The 15,772-nt window shown below is 38.4% G+C and overlaps 1 protein-coding gene across 3 annotated transcripts in view; it reads right to left on the bottom strand.

Moving 5' to 3' along the window:
- The window catches only part of DROSHA (drosha ribonuclease III), a 74,592-nt gene that overhangs the window by 32,882 nt on the left and 25,938 nt on the right, over positions 1-15,772 (bottom strand). For all 3 annotated transcript variants that reach the window (XM_042806766.1, XM_032991916.2, XM_032991917.2), the window contains 4 exons: positions 14,701-14,870; positions 9,972-10,096; positions 6,697-6,796; positions 3,597-3,704 (listed from right to left, as the gene is read on the bottom strand). In XM_042806766.1, coding sequence (XP_042662700.1) covers positions 3,597-3,704; positions 6,697-6,796; positions 9,972-10,096; positions 14,701-14,870 — 503 coding nt within the window. The remainder of the gene's footprint in view (positions 1-3,596; positions 3,705-6,696; positions 6,797-9,971; positions 10,097-14,700; positions 14,871-15,772) is intronic.

Raw genomic sequence — 15,772 nt, 5'->3', positions numbered from 1 at the left:
TCCTTCACAGAAGGAATTCATTACAAAAAACCCAACCCCAAACTTGCTTCATGGGACAACTCTGCTTCCCTGCCTGTATGTTCCACTGAGCTAGGCAGAAGGATTCCCTCAAGCAAGGTTTAATATTCTTTATACCAATACACGTGGCCCTAAGTTTGAGGACTGAGATACAAAGTTTTAGTTTTTTATCAGCTGTGGTGCAGTGAACTAACAATTGACATCTCCTTGGGAACACGCAGAAGGCCTTTAATTTGACTCTTGCAGTTATATTGACAAAGTGCTGCTTCCATGGCATTAAATACTTGATTGAGTCAATTAATGTGCATCATGTTGGATTATAGCTATTTGATGTTTTTGATGTTTTATGTATTTATCTATTTACAAGAAAATAATAAAACATAAGCTTTAAAAATTGTATTAGGCTAAAGAATAGCTAATGATTAAAAAAAGTCTCCTGAAACCATATGGCCACAGGAGTTATCCCATAACCTTGGCACTTGTAACTGGTTATAAACATATAAGTAACTTCTTTTTGGTTTTTAAATATATATGATTTTAACTATGCTGCATGTTCTTCTCTTGCTGCAGCTGGCATAGCAAGGCAGGGACACTCAGGCGGCCCCAGCTAGTGCCACCACCCCCCAGGCTGGCAGATAATCCTGACCTGAAGCTACTAAGAACCAGGTGAACTGAAATATTCTGAAATGAATCATTTCCCTTCTCACCTTGAACACCTAACACAGCTGTTGAGGGCACACCAGCAACAATACAGGCAGTGATGTGGGGGTGGGTAGAGGGTAGGGGGAGGGTTTCTTTGCAGCATGGCCCCATCCTGGCAGACTCCATAGTAAGCGCTGCCCCACTTAGTAGCCCAGTAGTGCACTTCATCTACCAGATAACTTGAAGTGAGCCTGGCAGAACACAGCCATTTTACATTTTTGGAACATTTCACTCACCCTTTTTCCTCCCCCTCCAAGCAGTTCATTTATGATACTGCAAAGACTACTGTGATTACTGTTCTGTGGAACTTAGAGCAACTATAAGCTATGAGAGTGACTTAAAAGAGTTGCAGTGTTCTAAAGAGCAATGCTTTTAAAAGTATTAATTTTAAATCACTGCACTTCAGCCCTGCCCAGAGTTGGTTTATGTGTATTTAGTTTAAGTCTTCTTTAATCTGGGAAAAATCATGTAGAAACAGCACCAATCTTTCATTTTACAGACATAGAGTTTGCCTACTCTTGGCCTCTCAAAGAAATCAAATCAAAGGATCTTCATTCCAGAACTGGCTGATTTAGATGTTATGGCTGCAGATGGGCCCAAAAACACCAAACAGCTTTACTTTCATCATTCCTTGGTGTTTTGCTGTCCTTTGACAGCAAAACAAGACAGGAATATCCAAGAAGACTTTAAGAGATGAATCACAGAATACGTTACGAATAATACAGAACTGTTTCAAAGTTCCTAAATTAGAAATTCACACTGTTTACTTAACCTGTAAAAATAGATATAGTTCACAACAAATTAGAAAAGTGCTGTAATTTTCCTCAGCTATGTGAGAAGATATTGTTCCACTATTATCTATCTTAGACTTCAGAAGCAATAATAGAATCACAAGAAATGTTTCAGACAGAAGAAAAGCAATTTTAGTTATTAGCATTTACCTCCCATTAGAATTTCCCCTTTGGCCTTACCAGACTTTTAAGATAACAATGGGATTTCTACCTATACCTTTGCTGAGCAACCCCCAAAGTTTATATTTTATACTGTTAAGTCAATATTAAACTGTAAGCATTTAATTCTTTGTCATGGTTTGGGCCTCGTTGGCAGCCAACCACCACACAGCGGCTCTCTCTCCCTTCTCTTCTGGCAATGAGAAGGGACAGAGAGCCAGGCTTGGGGTTAGAGATAGGACTGGGATGTGGAAAAATCCCCTTTTATGATCATGAGCAAAAGGCAGACTCATTATGGGAAGAAAAAAAGAACATACATTTATTACAGGCACTAACAACACGTAACAGAGTAGGACAGTGAGAAGCATTGCCACATCTTGAGAACACCTTCCCCCCACCCCTCCCTTCTTCCCGGGCTCAGCTCTGCTCCCGATATCTCTACCTCCTCCCCCAGTGGCGCAGGGGCAGGGAATGGGGGGTGCAGGCAGTGCTGCCATTTTCTTTATCTTCGGTGGGGGGAGTTTCTGGAACTTCTTCCCCCTGCTCCATCGTGGTCCCCCTCTCACAGGAGACAGTCCACAAACTTCCTCCGACATGAGTTCCTCCCATGGGCCGCAGTGTTCCCCACACTGCTCCGTCATGGGTCACTAACTTCCTCCAACTGGAGTCCTTCCCATGGGCTGCAGCCCTTCCCGAGCTGCTCCAGCATGGGACACCCCTGCATGCTGCAATCCTCCCAGTGCTGAACTACAATAGTGGGAGTTGCTTCTTCCCATAAGATCCCGGCCTTCTTTGGGCACTGTCACCTCTTACTCATCCATGTGAAACCCCTCACAGGCCATAAATCAGAGTCTGCTCCATCATAGATCTTTATGGGTGGCGGGGGGGGTCCACCCTGCCGTCTCACCACAGGATACAGGGTGGTCTCTGCTCTGGCACACCTCCCCTCTCCTTTCTTCCTTCGTTCCTCCACTGACCTTGGTGTTCATGCAGCTGCAGCAACTCCTCCTCACAAGTCCTGCTGCCCGTCACCACGTCCCTTCTTAAATACGTTATCGCAGAGGCGTACCTGGTTGGCTCAGTTTCCAAACAGAAGTGGATCTGACTTGGAGCTGGGGGAGCTTCGGGAAGCTTCTCACAGGGGGCTGCCCCTATAGCCCCCTCCCCTGCTACCAAAAAAACTCCACCACTCACTCAACCCAGGACATTCTTAAATAACATCTCCAAAACAGCAGCTAAAAAAAATGGTGCAAGTATACCTCTAGTATATTTAATTGTCTGATATAACTACTTGAATTTTACTAATATAATATTATATAAAAGCTGAACTTATTAACGTATCACAAAGCTAGTCACTGACAACTGCTTCAGAATAGGATCTAGTGGAGAACTGTACCTTGAAGGTGTCATGTGTATGAAACAGAGCATATGAAACATATTTTCATACCGAGGGCCACCTGTTCTAATCCAGAAGTTGTTTGTGGTGGTTTTTTTTCTTTATCTTCTTTCAGGCAAAAACATATTTCTTCACACTTCACAGTAAAATTTGTTTTTAAAAAATATCTAAAAAAATGTATTAAAATAAAAATATCTAAAATCAACCCAATTGATGGATGAAGAAGCTCTTGGAGTTCCACACTAGACTCAACATTTGGCTAACCTCTAGCCTCAAACTGGCCGTTCCTACCCCCCCTCACTTGTGCTAATCAACCAGTGGCAAGAAAACTAACATTTTAAAGTAACTTTTTGTGTGCATGGAGGAGGTGGACAGGACACTAGAATAGTTCCCTAAATCAACAGAGCTTATTGAGGCAAAGGTGTTCATTTCCATTTGGCTCTTCAGCCTAGAATCACAGCAAACCCTTGCAAGAGGTAAATGGCAGCTATCAAGAAAATACATCATAGACATCTCTGTGGCTTAGTCACCTGGCAGACATCAGAGCGTATCCCTGTTTTCCAGAATCCCTGGCTACTTAACTCAACAGTCACTTCACGTCTCATTGTGTTCTTCTGACGAATTTTCTGCAGTGCTTCCTAGACAGGGAGAGAACAGTTCTACATCACAACAGTATCAATGCACACATGAGTGTTCACAATGCCCATTTAAGGTTTGCTTTTGGTAAGCAGTTTCTAAGACCAGTCTGAATCTGCTAACTGCCTGCCACCAACTGTAGAGGACATGCTGGAGTACAGTGTAGACAGAGGATTTTAGTAGACCAAGAACAGAACAGAGGTGAATATGTTTTTTACTGCAAATAACAGAACAAACCAGTCTAATTCATACATCCAAGATGATACACAAGTAAGCAAGTTTAGGTCCTTATAATGAAAACACCTTCTTGACCCCTGTGTGAAAACAACCTCTTAATTCAAGTCCATCACCATGGGTAGCCCTGGATTAAAGCATTCAGCAGGAACAAAACAGACTGAGTGAAAGAAAGGCTTTGTTCTGTGATGCCAGCTACTTCATAATAGTTCCTGTTCAACACAATCAGTACTGGGAAAGGGGTCAGCATTCACTAGCCCTGAAGCCTATTATGATGAAATCTACCAATATTATTTCAATCAGAAAATTAAAAAAACAATAATCTGTTTTGCCTTGACCACTGGCTGTCTGTTATTGTGTGAAGAGTTTATTTGTCTCTAGAAACCATGAAAGGGACAGAATCATTAAGATTCTGACAGAATCATTGAAAGACAATATTTTCTGTAAAAATTGAATGAAAGAAAACCAGCTGAAATATATCATCCCTCCATCAGGATGTCCTGGTTCCAATACTACAAAAGCTGTGGGGTATACAAGCTCCCCACACAGCATGCACTAAAGGTAAAGACTCCCTCAGTGCTCTTCCCTTCTACAGAATATGAAACTTTTCAAAGCTGCAACCCATCCTCCCTCTCCTCCTCCTTTTCATTACAGGGCACTTGCTCAAAGCTGTCTCTTCCCAGCTTCCAGTCTGAAGCCTGTGAGCATCCTTGGGCAGGAACAGGCTCTGTCTTCTGTTCTGCAGAGACTCAGAGTGGTTCTAAGAGGCACATCTATCCAGACATAGATTCATCAAACCTCAGACGTCTCAATACTGAGGCGTCTAGGGTAGGAGGCTAGTTAGCCTTGGCTCCTTTTATATTCAATGAAGAGGGATAAAAGGCTTCAAAAAAATGCATTTCTCTTTCCATTGACTTCAAAGTGAGCCTTCAGGTTCCAATTTATGCACCTGCTGTAAACGCTCAAAGTTAGGTTAGAGGAACAAAGCCCCCAGGCACGACCTTGTCACAAATAATAACATCATACAATTCCATAGCAGTGAATGATGGATGACAGAGGGAACAGAGACACTTACAACGCTGCACCCCTTGTGCATTGACTAAATTTGCATTTCAAGGCTGTGTCACTGGGTGTTATGTGAGACAGGCACTACAGTGTTTGCGGGACCTAGCTGTACTTTCAGGCTGACTGGTTCAGGAGCACTCCAATATTACTCATAATATATGATTCATAATCTTTAAAAGCCCGTGTACCAGTCAGGTGCAGTCCTACAGCTCCTTCCAAGTTACTGACACCTCCACTGGCAAAATGCATAGGTTATCCTCAAATAAAGCCTCTGTTTCAGTCCTGCATGCTTCTCTAATGGCAAACTACTTCATAAACTCATTATCCTAGATAATATGGTCTAGAAAGAAAAATCAGCACACCACACAGTAACTGATAAATATCGAATGAGCATTTTATCTTTTGAATCAAAACATAATCATGACGCTATATCCAATCCACTACAATTTTACAAATAAGTCATCCATTAGCCCCTAATAAAAAGATCCCCATAAAACAAACGCCTTCCCTTCTACTTGCTCTGAGTGTAGAAAGCTGTAGCAAACAAAATCACAAAATCACCTCATGTAGAGACAAAAATTTTTTTTCCTTATAGCTGTGGCACAGTCAAGTCACAATATTGTGGTTTTTTTCCATTTACAAGTAAGGAAGCTCAGGGCTTATGTAGTACCAGCATAAATAAAATGTTAACTAAGACTCTTGCTCATGCAACAGCATACTATGCTTTTCAGTAATAATAAAAATCAGGTGCAATGTCAAATGTGTCAAACATTTACTGCAACCAAAGCTACACAATTAGCAAACTGGGAAAGACTCGAGAATTTGACTCTGATTCTCATGGGTCCTTTCCAACTCAGGATATTCTATGATTCTATGAATCATAAGGGTTTCTAATCAATAAATAAAAACACAACACCACTTAATTAAATTCCATCCAGTACAAAAATAGTTAATTTCTCCTCTATGTATTCTTTATGTAAGTTGTCCAATTAAGAGTGCCTGGTAGACATGCACCAGACATTCAAAGCTTCAGTCCAAGATCCTAAAAAAATAGATACCTGAGAGCAGGCTGCTTCAGTCTATATTTAGGTGACTTTATTTTTCTGATTTTAATTCCCAATTGGTTGAGCATCTGCACTTAGGCAATGCTTATTGCTCATCATTTCAGGGAAAAAAAAAAAGAGAGAAAAGACAAAAATTCAACAAATATCTCATTTGTCATTAAAGATTACTGAAAATAACAACCACCAGATGATTTCAACTCAAAGATCTTAAAGAATGTCACTAAGACTGACTAATAAATTACGGCTTAAAACCATGCACAAGTGTGGCAGTTTTTATCTCAGAAGATAAATGTTTAAAATTATGAGCCAGTTAAAAGTGCACTCTGAAATAAAAAGTCCTTCTCTATGCTAATTCTTGAAACCATTAATGGCAACGGCTATAAAGAAGTTGTGGTTCTAGAATGATGATTTCTACAACTGGATAAAAAACTCGTAGTAGCTTGACAGCTGAAAAAGGGAAAAAAATCCATTCACTAACAAGCAAAGGTAAAAATAAAATCAGTGTTAACAGCCTGAAAAAAAATTATTTTGTGAAGAATTTCTATTGTTTCCATAAACAGGGTTGTCATATGACTTTATTCCCCACTGAATTACCGTGTTCAATTATCAGTTATAGGAAGGCTCAACATACCTCTCTCTGTGATAATTTCTGTTTATCAGCCTGTTTGACTTTAGGACTATTAGCCAGCAGGTGACGCAGCTTCACATAACTCTTCCATAGCTTTTGGTATCTGAACAAAAAAAAAAAAAAAACAGAAAACAAATATTTTGGTTGATACAACAGAAGTCTCTCACCATTGTCCTAAGAACACACCAGCCGCTAATAATGCACCCATATACACAAAGATTGACTGGAGGTGTCTTTTTGCTCCAGAAAAAAAATCTCAATGCATTTTCCAAGAGAGGTGACAGTCTCTCTGCAGTTGTTCCAGCAGGGTGCACACAGCAGCAGAGAGGAGGCATTAGTGTGCAGTGTGAGGTGAAGAGCAAAGCTCAGGGCACAACTCAGGTCTCAGATAACCTCCTATCCTCTCCAAAGGGCCATCTCCACAGGCTGAGAAGACTTGCCTGCAGCATGACATCTCAATTCAGACCAGTGAAAACTCTCTCTTCTTCACAGGGTTTACCTATCGCTCACTGAAAAAGCAGTAGTAACCTTTCCCAAGAAGCGTCTGTCCTTACACTGGTTGAAACATTTCAGTGAAGCACACGAGGAAGAGCTCTACAAATCATGTGCAACGTGAAGTCATCATGTGAACAGTGAAATGAAAGTTTCATTCCCTATGGGTTTGTGTTGAACAGAAACAGCAAGTCAAGTTTTCTCTGTGGTTAACATACACTTAAGGTTTTTGGTTTTCTCCAGTTGTCTAGCCTTTTCTTATTTTGTGACTGTCTAATTACACAGAACGTTTTCCTTGGTTGGAGTCCCCCTGCGATCTAGCATGGATTTTCATAAAACTTGTAAGAACTTACTCCATTTGTAGACATCCCACTGTTATATTCAGCTGCAACTGACCAACAAGTTCAAAACTTACCATGGGAAGGGCAACCAAGAGAATCATGACATGGACCTTGTGTCCTTAGGAAAGAATGCTATCTTCAAAATAGTATCACCTCTGTAGAGTTTTCTCAAGAAAACCCATAAAACCAGACTTCTAAAAGGAAGCAGGGAATTAGAGGACAGAAGGAAGAAGTTTACTCAAGTAATTTATTTTCTTTTATATTTACATTATAAAAGAAGATCCTTCTCAGCACCAACTTAGAGCAGTGGTAGTAGGAAGCTACCACATTAACGGCAAAGCAGTAAATGAAGTAGTAGCTCTTTTACTATTCCATAATCTTCTGAGCACCCCACATTCACAGACACACAAACTGATCTCCTCTTACTGGCATTTTTTCCATAGCTATTTCTCTGCAGCGTTCCTGAATGTATACTCTAGACATGCTGATATTTTTTGTGTCTATAAACACATCTGAAATCATCAATCCATAGATTATTCCTATGCTCTCTTCTCCGAATTTCTGCAATCTGCAGAATAGCACATCTATTTCTGATAAATCCCTATCCGAAGAAAAATGAGTTAATGAACAAATCAATCAACCAGAAATAAAATAAATGTGGTGAGGAGGTTTCAACCCAAAACCAAGAACCTGAAACAATGATCTACAATGTATGTTTTATTACTAGTATTAATATGGGTGGAACAAGCTCTGTTATTGAAGTTAAGTTTGAGAATTAATAAAGAGATTACAATAACAAAAATTCTGTATTAAAACCTCATAAAGAAAAGACATACCAGAGGAAAATCTTTTTTGGGTATTTCTTATTTCAGACATATACCAGAGTTAAGCCTAAGGTTTACGATGGCACCACAGAGGTCTTTCACAAAAACTGCTTTGTTACTTTGGTAAAAAGAAGCACACCTAAATTCTGTAAGCAGTTCTGGGGAAAAAAAAAAAAAAAGCCACAGAAATTTTAAAGAAAGTTAAAATAAAAGAGTATGGGAAGAATATTTTTTGTATCTTTATACTGCTTCCAATGCAAGGTACTAGAATTTTAGAAATATTAAGAAATTCAGCATCAGAATAGAGGTGGTTCTCAATTCTTTGGTCTAGTTATTTTCTTTTTAATGGATAAGAAAACTAAAAGATGAGGAGGATTAAAAATCATGCTCAAAGCCAAAGGAAAATATATTACTATCTGGATAAGCACTCACTCTTCCCACCATTATTAAATCTAAAATTCTCAGCAAGCAGTTGTAGAAGAAAATGTCTGTCATACATGCCCATATGAGTGTCTGGGTCTCAACACTGCAGGTGAAATTCAACATCCTTAAAAGACACTGGAGGAAAATGTACGAGGAAAAAGACAACCTTTACTACACATGCACAAGACATGGGTTCTATAGTGTCTGTCATCATTCAGAAAACAGATCTCTACATCATCGGAAGTGTTCCCTGAAATTGTCAAAAATTAAGAAAAGGATTGTGAACAAAATGCAGCAATCACTTTTATGCCACTACATGAATCCACAGTGAAACAGTAGTTTTTGCTCTGACTGTAGTTCTGATTCCCTCTCCACTCCTTCACTACATTCCTCCCAATCTCTGTAAGGATATAAAAGTTACAGAGAAAAATACCACGGATGCAACAGCTTCCAAACTGTGAAATAGTATGTACACAATCTTTCAAGGCACAGAAAGGGACAACTAAGTAGGATATGGCAGGGTGCAAGAAACATAAATGTCATAAAGGAAGCAAAGAGAAGATTGCTATATTCTTCATTATTAGATTTAAGACCTGAAGAACATCTAATTAAGCGATCAAGTAGCAGCTCTGAAGCAAAAGTCAGTCCTTTTTCTTATGATGCACAATATTACTGGGGAAGTGATTACCTGGAATCTTCTTCCTGTCAGTAGCATAAAAAGATTCAAACAGTGATTTGAGAAATTTAGAGAAGGAAGGTCCATTCAGGGCTGTTAAACAAAATGATCTAAATACACCCTCTAGCTCAGAAGTCCATATGCTACAGACCTTTGGAAGCCTGGGTATTTCTCCCTCTATGCCTTCATGTTACACTATTTTCTCTCTAAAAACCCACAAATGGCCTCTCGGATAAATAACGTGGAGCTTGAGGAAACTCTGGTCTGACCTAGAAGATCTATTCTCAGGTTGAGAAATTTCATACTGCACATACATGCACATTTATTTCAGCAGACCCTGAATCATGCCAGAAAAAAAGAAGTTATACCTTATATTCTCTAATGTACACAAGCTCTTGTAAAATGTCATAAGCACTAAGCTTTGTATCAGCCTCAATTAAGCACATAAACCAGCCCTATTTAAGCCACAAATGGCAACAGTAATGACTTTCAGAATGAAAGATGGAAGGAAAAGCATCTTACTGAGGATCTCCAGCATAACTGAGTTGAGCAGGTCGTATCCCGAAGTGGACAATAATGGGGAAAGTAATTACATCAGGATTGAACTGTTCGCGATCCAGTTGATCAATACGAACTGAGCTGGGTTTCTAGGAGAAAAAACAAAATATACCCAGTTGACAACAGCTCCATGGAAAACTTATTGCCTCTAGCCCACACTATCCAGGAACCATGAAGAAGCAATATTCCACATATTAAAATGCACATAAAAGTAATCATTAATATTATAATAAATATTTGGCAATGACAATGACTGAAACAAAGTTAATTGACTTAGCTCTCTCAGAAAAAAAAGGAAGTCCTTTTATTTTCATTTTGCAAGTCAGAAAATTTACAGTTTGTTTATTTCCAAGAACTTAAAAGTAACTTTCTTTAGTCAAAAGTCACACTGGAAATTAGATCAGGATTAGCATTCTGGCACCCAAGGTCCCACATGCCTGAGCAGTTCACTAAGGTCAGGTTACATCTCTAATTTTGCCTTTGTTCCTGATTTTCCAAAGCAAGTGAAGCCATTATTAGATCCATTCAATTACACACACTAAACAGCATTAAAAAAAAATCTGTCATGCTACTCTTAGAAAAGGTTCCCAGGCTGATGTGTACAATGAGGAACACAGTCTTGTAAAATGAGGAGACTTCTGTCCTTTGTACACTTCAAAACAGAAGTTCTTTTTATAGTTAAAAAGGACAATGTAGAAGGATTCAACTTTCGCTTCACCCCTAAAAACACAGAAAACCATTAATTGTATGTCACTGTAGAAGACATGCTGCTTACAGAGCTCTCAATCACTTATCTAACATTTAAAAACTCAGTTGAAGTTGCACAGTTTGTCTCCAAGTAAACATTTTCTCCATTACCTGGCAAGCTGCTTTGCTATGTGCCTGCTTATTCCCTGCTTTGCAATCAGCTGGATGAAGCCAATATTTTCTGCTTGTCTAAGGTTTCAGAAAAAGGGCATTACTTCTAGTTACCTGCATCTCAAAACTTCTAATTCAGCATTGTGAATCTCTCAAAGACAAGATTCAGAGTTACAGAAAGAGCTCCCACCATTCTCTTCACAAAACAATAAAAACCATGTCATGAACAAAGCTTTCACCCTTCAAACCACCTTGGTACAACTGTTCACAGGAATCATTTTCTGCACGGATAAGCAAAGCCAATTCTATAAAGGTAAGCCTCATCGGGTGGCCACACTTCCAACCTACCCTAAAAAACCCAAAAACTTACTTAAAACTTTGACAGTCAGAGAAACATTTTCTAAGGGAAAAATGCTTATCAGCTTCCCTTTGGACATGATGACTGAACATAGTTACCTCTCCTCACCCAGAAAGAGAGAAAAATAAAAAAATGTAAGTTACTTAGCTCATGCTGCCAGGTTTGAAAAAAAAAAAAGAAAAATAAAAAGAAAAGAAAAAAGAAGAGAAAAGGTTTTCCCCACAGCATTTCCACTAAAAAGGGATTAGGACAACAAAATCTAATGGAAAACATGTGGAGGATTTGTAGCAGACAGAATGTTGCTCTCTAAATCAGCGCTTAAAGTCCTGAAATTTAAGGTTATCTGGTTTTGTGGGTTTTGCACAATGCCAATTTGAAAAGTTTTTATCTTCACAGAAGTTGTTTGTTGGTTCTCCCCTTTCTTAACACTAAAAATGAGGAACTTCTTCCATCCCCGCCCACCTCAAAAAAGCATCCTTGCTACGCAACAACTCCTCTGAGAACCAAGGTGGCAAAATATAATTAAGAGAATATGAAACAATAATTACACTCAGTAGACTGATATATTTTAAAAAAAAATTTTCAACAATATTTTCCTATTCAAATGTTTCACATTTGAGATACCTAAACAGAAGTAATCTGATCATCAAAAGTGTGAGAGGGAGAAAAGCTTTCACTATGCCTATAGCAGGGTCTGCGTGAAACGTGTGGCCTTGGCATCTCACCAAACTACGCTTTCTTTATTTATATGCCACTGCCTTTGAGTTTTGTCACTCAGTTACACAGCTGTTCACAGATGCCTGGTAACAACCAGGACAAAAGAACACCTTGTTTGAGACAATCACAATTGTTCCTTCACTGACAGTTATGAGGGGGATATAGCTCAGCTTCCTTCAGCACAGCGAACACTAGCTTCCTCTCTGCTGCTGTTTCTGACGGATAAATGAACGAATAGCACCATACAGAAACATACAGTATAAATTGTGCACCAGCAGACAGGATGCAAGCAAATTAGATGTTATTCTTCCAGATTTTTATCCCCATGTTCTTTTAAAAGTGCTGTGAGAGACTAATAATCACAACCTTGCTTTTAAGATCTCATGAAAAACAAAGAAATTCTAACAGACAGAGGCCCATTATCTTTGTTTCCTACTCCAAACCTCATCAAACAAGGCTTTGCTGATATTAGAAGACATGATGAAACTGCATGCAGATGTAGTACAAATGTATGCTAAAATACATATATTTGTACTAGTGAGAAAAGCAACAATGTTTTAGGAAGAGTGATGTGTTAGAGGACTAAAATTTCAGAACCTTTAAATAAATTCCAACACAAAGTTTCACTGAACTAATGACTCACCATGAATAAGTTAAATGGTTTTAAATAATGTCGAACTGTTGTTAGTTGTTCAAGTAAATGGGATTTATTTGCCTATCAAAATTTTTTCCCTTCTCCATCATCCATATATACACCTCACTTTTAAAAAAACCTAGAATATATATAAATAAAACCTAGATCTGCTCACAGAAAGAATTATTATTTCTGAAGTGATGTTGTAGAGGAAATCAGCAAAATAAAATTTAGTGTATTTGCTCTGTTGTGTCAAGTGGATAAAATTGAATTGAAGAGCTGTCATTTTCTAAAACAGTTTCACATTCTCTCTATAATAGAACTGTTTTATCTTCTAATGTTATAAAATGCATAGAAAATACTTTCACACTCTTGTTTTTCACTTACTTTCATACTCAATAGAATCTGCTGCAATCAACAGAAAAAAAAAATCCAAACTAAATCATTGCAACCTTGAGAAAAAAAAGCATGTTCTAATGATGGCATTGTAACATGACAATGTTTCAAGTACTGCAGATTTCTTTTATGCTTACATATTTTGATGTCCACACGCATCTCAAAACATTGTGTTTTAGTAGAATGCAAAGTCTGTCAGTAAGATCACACAAAATCTCAAAATTAACACTGTAACTCACAAACTCCACTGCCTTGTGCATACAGACATTTACACTTCAGCGACGCAAGGAAGAAGCATATATGCACTCTTTCATGCTAAACAAAAAACCAATTTTTCAGGTAGCTGAAATCATCATATCTTCAGCAAAATAACTGATGCTAGAGTATACCATTCAGATGCTGACAACTTGTGCACTAGCATTTACCTTGTATCACAGAAACCACAGGCAACATTAAGTTAAACAGCTAAGGCTATCTAACAGTTTCTATTATGAGACTGACTTAGCACTCAGTTTTAACCAGCTCAGGTAGAATTTTCCATAGTGAGAATCCACACATATACTGTATTTCACATTTCCACAGGTGATCTTATTTTCCTTTTAGTGTAGAAAGTTTTAGCCAGAATGAAAACACTCACAGTGAGATCAGGGAAAAAATAAATTATCCTGCCCAAGTTATGATTAGCTTATAAAGTACTTTAGTAAAAGGAATGCTGCCATACTTAAAAATATGAACTTGAAAAATATATTTAGGAGTATACCCTGGCTGCAGTTCAGGGACAGGTTTTTCATTTAGCAAACTAAATTTCCCCTTAGGCATGATACCAAGTCACACTTTCTCTGCAGAAGCTAAGAAGTTGAGCTATGAGCAAAGAGGGAAAATAAAGCCCAAGAAAGGTATTATAACTGAGACAGTTGCATGGCAGTCTAAAATATTAGGTCCAAAACATGTCTCTACTACTGAGATACCACTTTGCAATACTGACCATACGACACAAACAGAACCCTCGCAGCTTTTAGTGGACATCATCCATTCTGGTACCCACATTTCTTAAGTGTCAAAGTCAGAAAATGGGCTAAATTAACATAAACACTGGAGCTGAAAGGAGCTGTGTTCAGAGAACGTATGCTTTAAAATACTAATTGTTCCAAAAATAATAAGGCCATAGGGGTTTCAAGCTTGGCACTGAAAATTAATAGATGCATTCATTAATGAATACAAAATTCCTCAGTGTGAGTGAGAGTAACATACAAACAATGTGGAAAAAAAAACACATAGGCAGAAAATACCTTTTCCATATTCAGGGCAGAATCTGGAAAGAGCACTTCAAACAGAGCTAGGAGGTCAAAAGAGCAAGATGAAAGAAAATAGCAAATAGTTACTAATTCTCTGGTCCTCTGTCAGGGAAAAGAGAATGAGATCATCAACATAAAGACTGAAAAAATAAGAAAGCATCCTCTGCAAACTACAGTTTCACATACATAAAGTATAGCCACTCCTTTTAACATGCACATTGAAACAGTGCTCATCTGGAAATCTGCCCTTCATTAGAGCAGCAAAGGGTACAATTCTTCCCAGGGCTAGAGAACAAGTAAATGAATTGTTCCTATAGCAATTTGCAACTGTCACTGGTCATCCTTTCCCTTTCCTATTCAGTCTGTAGCAAACTCTCTGAAACAGGACATATACATGTCATTGGGCTGTTCATAAATCAGAATTATTTGCTGTACCATGCCAGGGCTGATAACGATCATCCCTTTGCATTCTTCTGCATATTTCTGCCATTCCAGTTCTTCCCACTGAAGCATGTTGGCAATCTCCTCTTCAGGCACCAGAGCTTTATTGCATCGTAACAAGTAGAGAAGAATCTGATGCATCGAAAGGACTTCTTTTCCTCCATCTTAAAAACATAAATAAATAAAAGAAACACATTTCAGATATTCACTCCTAAAGCATAAGTAAAAGAGAAAATATGCAGAACACATAAAATATTTGGATGAGCAAAATAAAATGCAAAATGCTTAAGTGACTTGACAAATATGAAGGCAAATGTTTTACTGATGAATACTGCAGATGCATAAATGCTTTGCCAAATTGGAAGCACTAACAGTAACAGTTACAAGAGTAACAGTTTCTTCATCCTGTAAAGCTGAAGTTCCTAACTTGCCTGAAAAAACTTTAAAATTAGTAGGCAGAACAATCAGTTACATTGTCCAGTTATATCTTTCTTTTCACACTTTTATCATTCTTTTTATAATGGTAGTTAAAAAGACTTAGGGATTTATGCAGATTTTTTTAAGAACACTCAAAAGTTTACAGAATACTTTTGAATGAATGTAGCAAGTTATAGTTGCATTTTAAACTCATCTGTAGTGCTTACGTGCTGTACTTGCAGTAATGAAGACTAAAGAGCCTCATGCTGTCTTCTGTCACTAAATGAATCAAGGGCACATGAAAACTGTGAAACACTTCCGAGACACCAGGAAACATGCACAGCAAAGGCTGCTTGTAACAAAGGAAGACAGCATAATAAACATCTGACTGGCTCCAGGTAGCCAGTCACAGATGTGAAGATGCAAACAGGAAAGATGAGTGATGGTCCTGACAGACCACCACTCAGAAGACACTGACTATTCAAATTCAGTATGTCCGCTCATGTGAGTAAGAGATAGGTATGTTATAGCAGTGCTTTAATTTTGATACACATCTCTCCGACGTCCTCCTCCAACAACAGGGTATAAATCTGTAGGCATCAAGGCATCTTCAAATTTCATCCCCACAGAGCACAAACATTGGTTTCCC

This window comes from Tyto alba, unplaced genomic scaffold (genome assembly GCF_018691265.1).
Source record: "Tyto alba isolate M040663 unplaced genomic scaffold, T.alba_DEE_v4.0 Super-Scaffold_48, whole genome shotgun sequence".
Lineage (NCBI taxonomy): Eukaryota > Metazoa > Chordata > Aves > Strigiformes > Tytonidae > Tyto > Tyto alba.
This window is presented reverse-complemented; position numbering and strand designations above follow the sequence as displayed.